At 47.2% G+C, this 11,472-nt stretch overlaps 1 protein-coding gene across 2 annotated transcripts; it reads left to right on the forward strand.

The window, feature by feature from the left end:
* Positions 1 to 1,795: 1,795 nt before the first annotated feature.
* LOC146670699 (deoxynucleotidyltransferase terminal-interacting protein 1-like) lies at positions 1,796 to 8,292 on the forward strand. Of its 2 annotated transcripts, none has more exons than XM_085407745.1 (13): positions 1,796 to 2,102; positions 2,529 to 2,596; positions 3,757 to 3,853; positions 3,939 to 4,037; positions 4,156 to 4,215; positions 4,283 to 4,339; positions 4,413 to 4,468; positions 4,548 to 4,590; positions 4,785 to 4,843; positions 4,979 to 5,039; positions 5,186 to 5,257; positions 5,834 to 5,889; positions 8,031 to 8,292. In XM_085407745.1, exons 1-13 carry the CDS (start codon positions 2,019 to 2,021, stop codon positions 8,137 to 8,139), a joined length of 921 nt encoding a protein of 306 aa, XP_085263871.1. In that variant the 5' UTR covers positions 1,796 to 2,018; the 3' UTR covers positions 8,140 to 8,292. The 2 variants fall into 2 exon arrangements, with proteins under 2 accessions (XP_085263871.1, XP_085263870.1); XM_085407744.1 differs by having other exon boundaries at positions 1,799 to 2,102; positions 2,526 to 2,596.
* Positions 8,293 to 11,472: the final 3,180 nt, after the last annotated feature.

Genomic DNA, 11,472 nt, shown 5'->3' on the forward strand with positions numbered 1-11,472 from the left:
CCGTTTATGTTCCACGATATTATTTTAGTATACCTGTTCATCGCTTTCTAACAGAAATGGGGTAAGGCACACCTTGTGCGCTTTACAACACAACACAAATATATGCATAGGCATTCAATATTACAAAACCCATCTGGTCTTATCAAACTAGCCGTCATTAAAAAACTAACAAAAAAACAAACAAACCTGAACAAAACCAACACCCTTCTTTGCATAGCAACTCTGAACAACGTTGCTAAGCGCCCCCTCCCTCCCCTCCTACCCAAGCCTAACTAACTTTAGCTTGAGACCCCAAACTGCTCGTGGTCCGTGAGACACGCTAATCATCCGACAGCAGCACCACCGCCGCAGCCCCATTGTGCCCATTGTTTGTTTGTTACCTTATTTTAAAATCCACATACACTACTCCGATCTGTTACATCATGTCCCGCATTCCTCTAAGTCGACTCCTGCAGAAATTTCTCGGCCTCTTTTCCGTCTTTGAATGCTTTCTTTTGTCAGTTCCACGTGAAAACGAGCGTTGCAGGATACATCAGCCTATGCTTCACTTGTAGCTCCCGAAGACGCCTCTTCACCGGATTGAATGCCTTCCTCTTCTCCGCCAGCTCCTTTGTAACATCTTCAAAAAAGGAAAGCTTGGAGCCTTGCCAATCGACTCCACGCCTCTCTCTGGCCACCCGAAGCACTTTCTCCCTAGCAGATGAACGTAGAAAGCGGACATGTATCACCCTGGGAGGCTCGTTAGGTTCCGGCATTGGTACCGGGGAACGGTGGGCACGTTCAATTTCAAATTCACTTCCAGAAAGCTCAAATGCTTTGGCCAGTATCTCCATCACATATTTGTCCACGTTCCCGGGTGTCTCCACACCTTCTTTGAGTCCAATGATCCGTACATTATTCCTCCTGCTACGGTTTTCAAGGTCCTCCACTCGCGACCACAACGCGTCCATCCTCTTCTGGAATTTGTCCACTTTTGCCTCGGTAAGCACGCTGGCATCTTCCATGTCTGATATACGTTGTTCCGCCTCCCCTAACCTCACTTTTATATCTTCCACCGAATCTTTCAATTCTTTAGTGGCCTCTTTAATAGTGGTGACATCTTTTGCTACGACCTGAAGAGTAGCGTTCATCTTCTTAATTTCTTCAAAAATGTCTTTTTTGCTCTCGCTCCCTATACCGTCCTCAACTACTGGAGAGGCGGCCTCAGATGCAGATGCACTTTCGGGTGGTTCCGGAGCGAGGCTAATGCTAGCTTGCTTCTTCCTCGTGGTAGCTCCCTTAAAAAAGTTTGCTTTGTTGTTACCTGCCATTTTCCAAAGACGGTAATCCTTGAAAAGCTTCAAAGTCCACAAAGGGCGTCCAATTTACGACTACAGCTGGAGTGTATGTTTCCAGATTCAGAACATTAATCAACAGGCTTTAGGAGCGCCTCTAGTGTGCGGCCATCTTCTTCGGCGGTCCCACGTGACTCCCAAATACAAATAACCTTAAAAATATTCTGCCATAGATCAAAAACTGAAGAAAACCATGAATCAACATGTGAACATTACCTGATGCTGCTGAAGGGAAGCAGAGCACACTGAGAGACAGAGCTGTGCAGGAAGTTTGATTTTGTCTTGGAGGAAAGTCAGAGAAAACGTGTGACGATGTTTATCCGATATGACATTAGTCAAACTCAAATCGATTTGAATGGGGAAATCGATTTTTTAAACCCACCTCTACACCTGTCTGCACAGGTGACCTCCTTACGATCACAAATCCTCCGGAAGTCAGTGCTTTTATTGTGAAGCGGTGACAGGAAGTGCGGTTGTATTCGGTTTTGCCGGAAGTGGAAGAAGCAGCAGCGAAGTTTCCGCGAAACAGACAATAAACAGGCAAAGTGGTAGCCACGTATCGATTATTGTTTGCTGAGTATCAGTTGATCGTCGGTCAGCTCGGGGCAGTAACCGTAAACACCTTTACGGCCGCTGATTGCCGTTAGCGCGGTCTTTGGCCCGGTTGGACCCGGATCGGAACAGATGGGGGCGCACCGCAGTGACGGAGGCCGGGACTGGCTGCAGCAGGACGGGCCGGAGCAGCCGGACCACCCGGAGCAGAGCCCGGTGAGGCCGCGAGCCACCGCACAAACATCTGTTACACGACACCGTGAATATTTTTTTCATGAAAGCTGGTGACGTCACAGTCACGGAATAAACCTAAACACGGTGGTCCGGGTAACTCCAGGAAATAGACGGAGCCCCGGCCCCCGCTTTTTGGTGTGTTTTTGTCAGAGTTGGCTCTCAGGTGGTTTGAGTCACGTGTCTGTTGTCAGGATAAGCCAAACACCTGCTCAGTTGAAAGTAATCCATTACTCTATAGGCAGCAATCTTTTACTATGTGTTAATGTTTGTCGGGAAACACAGGTGCGCTTCACCTGAACACCTGTACACTCTGTTTTCTAAATAACGTTGGGTTGAAAATGTCCTGGTGTGCTCTTACCTGTTCACACGTCATACAGTTACACTCATCTGTGTGTGTGTGTGTAGAAGCCGTGGAACTTGATGATCAAACACAGACAGATCCAAAGACGAGGACGGCGCTCTCACATGATGGTCAGGTAAGTGGACCGTTGGATCTGATTGGCTCGTACTTTCTGTGATGGTTGTGGCTCTGTACTATGACGAGAGTGCAGCATCCAGGATATGTTTCTGTTGGCTGGATCCACGTACCCTGAGTTTGGCGATCAGGATTGGAGGTCACACGAAGCTGGTTATCACCGCCCTAAGTTCACAGAGGGTTTCTCCTGCACGTTCACATGAAAGAGGCGGGTTTTTTGTGATTGTGACCAATCGCAAACTGGCATTTCATGTCTCACATCACTGTTCCTCCACAGAAAACGATCCCCATGAGCGCCATATCAGTAAAATGCAAATGAGACAGTTGTTCAGTCTTTTGTCGCACACAGTAAAAATCTTGCTTCTAGTTAATAGTTTTGTCACTGAGCGCGCTCACACTGCTGTCTGTTTGTAAGGTGGCGGCTGCACATTAAAGCTTCCTGTCCCACAGCCCGATGGAGGAAACAATGCAACGCAGGGTTTGTGCTTCATTCGGTTGGTTTATTAAAGTACGGCCTCTCGTGAATAACAGAACGAGTGGAAACGTCCCGCGCTCCTGACAGCGGTAGTTTTTGCTGCTGTGTATGGCGTAATACAAATCTGACCTGGGGTCAGCTGGTGCAGTACAGGTGTGCTGTTTCAGGATCACATATTAATGCTCGAAGACCAAAACTGTTAACTGCCAACAGAAAACAATCAAGAACTGAAGCTGAGGTGATTTATCATTGGTTACTGATGGTCGTCAGGGAAACACAAAGACATTGTTGTTAAAATCCTTAGACCCCTCCCACTGTCACCGCAGCCGTCCGAGGCATCTTCCAAAGGATGCTGACACTATTTTCTGGAGCGCTCGTTGATCAGTAGGAAGTGATGTCGTACTTGTTGATCTCTGATCCGGATCTTAACCTGCTCTGGAGCAGGTGAGGTTCACAGTGTTAGTTACCATGGTGATGAAAACCAGGGGTAACCACCTGGATAAGCCAGGCTTCGTAGCGCAGACCTCTGAGCTCACAGGACGGGAAACGTAAACGCGGCCATTCAGTTTGTTTTTAAAAAACTTTATCAACAACACTCAGACGACAGGAGTCCAGGTGTGTCAGGGTTTCACCTTGAGCAGGACGTAGAGACAGACCTGCTCATCTGTCCTCACCTGTCTGTGCAGCTACACGGACCCTCAGGTGTCCATGGACCTGCTGCGTGCCGTGCTCCAGCCCAGCTTCAACCAAGACATCATGGCCGTGTTCAGTAAATATCAGAAGGTTAGCAGTCGCACTAAAAGGGGAGGGGGTGGAGTTATTTGGTTTGACCTGTGCAGGGGTTCGAGCAAGTGTGTTTGTGTTGCAGTTCTTCGAGAAGGCAGCAGAGAATGTGAAGGAGAACGTTGGAGACGACATTCAGACCGATCACCTGATCAAGGAGGCGTGCAGGAACGTCCTCGAACACGTGAGGCATTCTGATGCTCATGAGACCACCTGAACTCACCTGACAGGTGTACCTGTGAAGCCAGATTAGCTGTGTTGAGTGTAAAGCCTGATCTGTTTCCCTATGATTTCATCTCCAGGCCAAGCAGCTGTTTCCGGAGGCTGAGGTGAAGAGGGCGGTACCAGAGGCAATGATGAAGGTAGGTGTAGGAGCAGGCAGCTTACCTGGGAAGGTAGTCCCGTGCCTCACCTGTTTGTTTCCCGCAGAGGCAACGAGTTGCTGATGACGACTGCAGCCAGAGAGGAAGCCCGCTGCACAAGAAGGTAACCACCCCCCCAACACACACACACTCACACACGAGTGCGATCACTGACTCTGATCACTTCCTGTCCTTAGAGAAAGATGCGTCCAGGTCCCGTGGCCTCATCTGATCGACCTCTGACCTTCTCTGTGTGAGTATCTAATAGGTGACATCATCGTCAGTGCACAGGTAGATGAACACACCTGACCGATGTCCATCTGTGTCCTCAGGGTGAAGCCCAAATCTGAGCCCATCAAGAAGGAGGGGCCCAAGGTGAGTGGTTACTTGAACTGACAGGTGAACTCAACTGAAATAAATGTCTTCATCATCATCATCAGACCCAATAACACGGTGGCAGTGACCCAGTGTGACCCGATGGGGGCGCTGTGCTCTACAGCGTTGCCTTCATGTCGGGGGTGTAAAGTCGCCGCTGTGATGATGTCACAGTGACGCTGTCTGTGTTTCAGTGGGATCCGTCCAGACTCAGCGACAGCAGCACGTTCGTGCTCGGGTCAAGAGCCAACAAGTGAGTCCGCAGCAGCAACGCCAACAGGAAACGGCGTTCACACAACACTTAAACGTTTAAATCACACGTAAACCTCCACATAACAGCGATACGACGTTAAAATAACAAACATCTTATGTTGTGATGTCACTGCAGGGCGCTCGGAATGGGTGGGACCAGAGGACGAATCTACATCAAACACGCCGACCTGTTCAAGGTAAAATGCTGCATGACGTAACAGGAATCTGACATCTGCATCCATCTTTGGTATACAGTCTGTGGTCTGAAGGCCATGCTGAGTCTGCCTCACCTGTGTGTGTGTGTGTGTGTGTGTGTGTGTGTGTGTGTGTGTGTGTGTGTCAGTACGCAGCTGATGCCAAGGATAAACAGTGGCTGGCAGAGAGACACCACATGAGGGCGACAGGAGGAAAGATGGTGAGAAACTATGAAACGCGTCGACTGTGGCTCGCAAATCTCTAAAGTTAGAAATATCCTGTCTCAGAGTGACGCTGAAAAACTAGTTCATGCATTTATTACTTCCAGGCTGGACGACTGTAATTCATTATTATCAGGAAGTCCTAAAAACTCCCTGAAAAGCCTTCAGCTGATCCAAAATGCTGCAGCAAGAGTCCTGACAGGGACTAGAAAGAGAGAGCAGATTTCTCCTGTTTTGGCTTCCTGTTAAATCCAGAATTCAAAATCCTGCTCCTCACATACAAGGTCTGAAATAATCAGGCCCCATCTTATCTTAATGACCTTGTAGTACCATATCACCCTATTAGAGCACTTCGCTCTCGCTCTGCAGGCCTACTTGTTGTTCCTAGAGTATTTAAAAGTAGAATGGGAGGCAGAGCCTTCAGTTTTCAGGCCCCTCTTCTGTGGAACCAGCTTCCAGTTTGGATTCAGGAGACAGACACTATCTCTACTTTCAAGATTAGGCTTCAAACTTTCCTTTTTGCTAAAGCATATAGTTAGGGTTATATGCTAACCCACTTCCTGTGTCTTGCTCAGGCCTACCTGCTGATAGAGGAGGACATCCAGGATCTGTCCCGCAGCGATGAGTACCGGTAAGTGCGTCACCTCCTGCTCTCAAGAACTTTGCTCAATGGTGAAGTAAAGATGTGAAGGAGACCTGATGACGACTTTCAGCCCTTTCCGGCTTGTTCTGTCACGGCCCCGTTTTGGGGTTTTCTATTAGGTGGTAGTAGTTGGTACCAGGGGCTTTTTTTTTCTTATTTTAAGTACGTGCGATGAGAAAATGTGACATCAACAGACTGCATGTCACTGATTGGCTAGTTGGTGCCATCACTTGAAGAGTCAGGGGGGCATGTCCTTCACACAAATCAAAAACACCGTATTTAAAACCCGGCAACGAGGGAAACGTTGCACAAACCAACACGAGACTCCTGATTTCTGCAGGTCAGGGACAGGTGTGTCAGGGTCTGGTTGCCTTGGTAAGTCTTTAATTGGTAGATGCTTTAGTTGCTCACTTGAAAGTTCAGTTAGGGCTGGATCAGGTGACCCTGAATCCTCCCTTAGTTATGCTGCGATAGTGTTTCTTCTTCACTCACTATGTGTTAACAGACCTCTCTGCACTGAATCATACTTGTTATTAATCTTCCACATAGAGCAGGGCGATATGGCCAAAAATATTTATCACGATATACGTTTGAAAATTTGCGATAACGATATAACTGACGATATAACTGACGCGAGACAAAATACTTTACAACTCCTCAACTTTATTAGTGCAAAACAACATCAATGTATTTCCACTTCAACAAGCAGCTGTTTTTTATCTGCATTAAAGTTATATAAACATTTAACAGTGCAAATGCAAATTCCTCGCTGACAGTTTAACCAAAAGGCATTTCAGTGGAAACTGGCCGACACATGGCCTGTAAATGGTAAATGGCCTGTATTTATATAGCGCTTTACACATCCAGTCATCCACCCATTCATGATGGCAGCTACATTGTAGCCACAGCCGCCCTGGGGCGCACTGACAGAGGCGAGGCTGCCGGACACTGGCGCCACCGGGCCCTCTGACCACCACCAGTAGGCAACGGGTGAAGTGTCAGACTGTCAGAGCCGGGGCTCGAACCGGCAACCTTCCGATTACAAGGCGAACTCCCAACTCTTGAGCCACAATCGCCCATCGCACATCCTCAGCATAACCATGTATAACATCCACAACACTTTAAAAGAGGTTAAACACACACAATACGGTAACATTATGCTGAAGCACAGTACGTATCACTCCGCGAGGCCCCGCCTACGATAGCCGTAACGCTCCGACAATCCATCAAGCGGTGCGACTTCGTAGCTCAGCAAAGTCGTACTGAAACATCTGACAGATTTTCGAGCGCCGTGCACATAAAATCGTTTCCAGGTCAGTAAACACAACCAGAGTTCATACATAAGGCACACGGGATTATAAGGGGCTCTGTCGACTTTCAGAAAATCAAAGGATTGATTTTAAGTGCGCCGTATTTTCCAAACAACACGGTAATAACGACGGCCCGCTAGCATGCGCTACCAAAAATAGTGCTTTGTTGTGTATCTGACGGACGAAAGCTAAACCAGTTCCACACCAGTGAAGCTGCAGCGTTTTTACAAACCAGTTCTGGTTCATCGTTTCATTCAACGATCCACTTTCGCCCTTCTTATTCTCCGTCGCCGCCATGATTTTTCCACCATGTGCGTATGAAAACAAAGGCACTGCGCATGCGCGTTTTACCCATATTCTATCGCCATGTTTCATTTTCTTATCGTTGCCCAACATTATACTGTGAACGGTATGATATGGCCCCGCCCTACTGCCACAGCGTGTCTTTATCCTGTCTTCCTTCTCTCACCCCAACCAATCACAGCAGATGGCCCCGCCCCTCCCTTAGCCTGGTTCTGCCGGAGGTTTCTTCCTGTTAAAAGGGAGTTTTTCCTTCCCTCTGTCACCAAAACACTCGCTCATTGGGGGGTCAACTGATTATTGGGGCTATCTCTGTGTTATTGTAGGGTCTACCTTATGATATAAAACAGCTTAATGGCGACTGTTGTTGTTATTTGGCACTCACACCACTCTGACTGATATCAGCTGATACATATTGATCAGAGGCGCCACGCTGATTTCAAACAGACACGATCATTCAGTAACAAATCTGACCTGTGTGTGTGTGTGTGTCTGCGTGTGTCTGCATGGTGCATTCAGGGACTGTCCGGACGTCAGGATGGACGAGCTGAAGCCGTTCTCGGTTCCTCAGTGGATGGTGGAGAAGATGCAGAGAGCCATGGAAGCTCAGAGAGATGCTGACCCCTGACCCTCATGCCCCTGGCACCCCCGTACATCTGTAGTAACCACAGATTAAATAAGAGATGGCCGTATCAGAGTGCAGGACGGCGATCATGTGACCAGTTGTTTTTATTTGTACTGTTTTTAAAAATTAAAAAATGTTTGTGAGTCTTTGAGGTGATCCGTCTGTTTAAGCGGTTTAAAAACAGTTTCAAGTAACAGGAAGTTCATCAGGTCTGAGCTCAGCCTGTGTGGCCTCATGCTGTACGGCATTCACACGACACACAGAAACATTTTCACCTTCTACAACAGGAATTTCACAGGTTCAGTCAAGAAAAAAAAGCTGGACAGTCAACGAGCTCCTTGCAGTTTAAAGAGTCGTGCTGACAGATGTTTCTCTGTCACAGCAGCTTTTCTTCATCACGTAGAATAACAGTTAAATATTTGGCAGTTTCACTGGTTAAGATCAAATGGTATGAAGATATGGAAAGAGTTGCTTTCCATATATTAATAATAATATAATAGTAATAATAACTTACTTAGTAATAATAACTTACCCCAGGACGCTTTATAGAGTCAGAAAGAACAACAACAGGAAAAAGGTGCAGGTTGAAGAGGTAGTTTTGAAGGACTCCAGTGATGGGCGGTGTGATGCTCGTATGGGAGAGACTTCCAGAGGGTGGGGTTCTGTCCTCAGAGGTGTAGCGGCTGGTGTGAGGGACAGAACGCACACCTGGCTGAGGCCGCAACATCTGAGACAGGTCCTGAGGGCGGGGCACTGAAAGAAGGGAGGCGTGACTTAACCAGGACCCAACGGAGATTTGTGAGGGTGGGGGTGATGTTTTTTTTCTAGGAACAAGTCCAGAAACTTGTGGCAGAGGTCAGGGGCAGGTAAAGTGAGAGAGGTGATGTTTAGGAGAGGTGAGAAGTAACTAAGTACAAATACTTTGTTACTGTTCCCGCCACCTGGATTACTGCAGTGAGTCCTGTTTGGGATTTACACCGAAGCCCTGGAGAGGCTCCAGTACGTCCAGAACTGCAACATGCACAAAGTACAAATACTTTGTTACTGCAGAGAAAAGACAAAGAGCTACGTTCACTCAGACATGGAGGAAGATAAGAAAGAAGGACAGGAGAGGAAGAAGAGAGCTTAGATTTAAAAGTAGGATGCTCATTTAAAGCTCACATGGAAGTCCTCATGTTTCTAAATCTGTACGTGACACATGATGTTTGTTCATAAAGCTGCTGCTAAACACACTGAGGCAGACTCACTGTGTTATCTGAAGGCTGCAGGTTAATCAATCAATCAATCTTTATTTATAAAGCACTTTTCATACAAGAAATGTAGCACAAAGTGCTTTACATAGTTAAAAGCAGCCCACCCCACCCTCCAACTCACTCCCCGCACTCTCATTAACATAAATGATGTGAATACACACATATCCCCCCCCCCCCCCCCCCCCCACACACACACACACGCGCACACTTAAAGAGTAAAAATTGGGCTGGGTTCGCATGAGCCAAGTGAGGAAACACTATAACAGGGAGCCGTCTGCACCGGGAGCCGGTCACAGACCGCAGCCTCCAGGCTGGGCACACAGCAGGAGGGAGGCCAAGGAGCCCCCCAGCCAGGCTGAGAGGACCCAGCAGCCACGGTCGATCACAGCCCCGGTGCAGAGAGCGCCCTGTCATCAGCTGTGCAGGATGAACGGGTGGGTTTGCTGCCCTGTGATGGGTTTAAAGAACAGTGTGTGACTGCTGCACAGCGGCTGTGGGTTCATGCTCACAGTTAGTGTAGCAGAGACTCATTCACTGAATTTCACCTTCATACCAACTTTATAGTAAAGACAGCATAAACAGCGTGCTGTCAGTGTGGAGGATGGACTCAGCCAGGACGGCTCAGGAAACATCTGGATGAATCCAGGTGTGCACATCCACAGAGAGCAGCAGGTCAGCTGATGACAGCCTGCACAGTAGACATGACTGTGAGTCGTTCCCCACACTGAGACATTGCAGCTGATGGTGATGTGACTGCACACTGTTCTGTTTAGAGGCAAAGTCACGCTCTACAATGGAGGCAACAGGAAATAGAGACGTTTTTATTTTCCTTCTGATTCAAGCTTAGTATAATTACAACTTAAAAAAGAGACTAACATTTGTATTCCATCTACTGATGCACAGACTCAGCTGTGCACAGAAATAGAAACGAGCTAATTTCACTTTCTTACTTTGAGCACATTTTAGAGCTGGTACTTTAACTTTTACTGGGGTGTTTTTCACAGTAGTATCTGCATTTCTACTGTAGTACAGAGTGTGTGTAGTTTTGCCAGCTGTGATGATCAGTGAGGAGCAGAAGGAAGTTTGCAGACGATACTCTGATGTGGAGCGAGAGCAGGAAGCAGATGGAGGTATCCTCTGGAAGAAGAAAAGTCGGTAGGAAGAGAATACATAAGAATGAGCTGTCTGATTTATGGTACCCCCTCAGAGTGGGGTTTGTTTTTGTTTTTAACCTTTATTTATACATGCAGCCCCATTGAGAGTCATTGTCTGATTTAAAAGAGACCTGTTAACTTTCCCTGACCTCAGCTGCTTCCTGGAACAGGATCGTGGTCCTAGAAATGTTTTGGTGGAATGAAGGAAACCTTCATCACATGAAGCTGAAAGTATAAAGGGCCCCTCCCAGACGACTGTGGTGTTGGAGAGGGTGTAGTTGTGTACCCCATCAGTACTCTGATGGTTTCCCACAAACATAGAGAAGTCTGTGCATTATCAAACTAAAGATGAAACAGGCTGGAAGGACAAAAAACTCAGAGGTTTAAAGAATTCATTTCTAATATCTTCAGTTTAAACCAGAGGAAACATCTACGACCTCCTCCAGTGGTCTCAGGAAGCTCCCAGGAAACCCAGCTGAGTTTCTACTGATCACCTGAGGCCATCATTACCTGGTGTTTTTGGTTTTTTTACCCACACGTTGTTAGTCACTCCTCCCACCTGCTGCACAAAGTCACTGAGTGTAAACCGTCTGATTCCTGTAAATGGAGAGCCAACAAAACCAGACAAACAGCTGCAGGTAAAGCAGGAGCAACACCTGAAAGACCAGAAATTCAACGTCATTTTCGAGAAGTGAAAATGAAAGTGTGAGAGCTGCAGTCGAGTCCTGTTTGGACTTCCTGCTCTGACTGATGTTTACACATTTGGTACATCCAAAAGTACTTAAAACACTGTCACTTGACCCAGCGGTCTTAGCCAATGATAGGCCCGTCTCCAACCTTCTTTTGAACTCAAAACTCTTGACAGAGTTTGTTAAGGAATATATTCTAAAACACTTCTTCAGTAAAGACTCAGAGAAGAGAAACACACA

The sequence above is a fragment of the Rhamphochromis longiceps genome, linkage group LG5 (assembly GCF_057381845.1).
Source record: "Rhamphochromis longiceps isolate RC_006_pf linkage group LG5, R_longiceps_female_GT1.1, whole genome shotgun sequence".
NCBI lineage: Eukaryota > Metazoa > Chordata > Actinopteri > Cichliformes > Cichlidae > Rhamphochromis > Rhamphochromis longiceps.

Bases quoted from the DNA above. Each gene is read 5' to 3' on its own strand.
- LOC146670699 (XM_085407744.1), top strand. From the start codon at position 2,019: ATGGGGGCGCACCGCAGTGACGGAGGCCGGGACTGGCTGCAGCAGGAC. The intron at 4,591-4,784 runs GTGAGTGGTTAC...TCTGTGTTTCAG, and splicing joins TCAAGAAGGAGGGGCCCAAG to TGGGATCCGTCCAGACTCAG. The intron at 5,890-8,030 runs GTAAGTGCGTCA...TGGTGCATTCAG, and splicing joins TCCCGCAGCGATGAGTACCG to GGACTGTCCGGACGTCAGGA.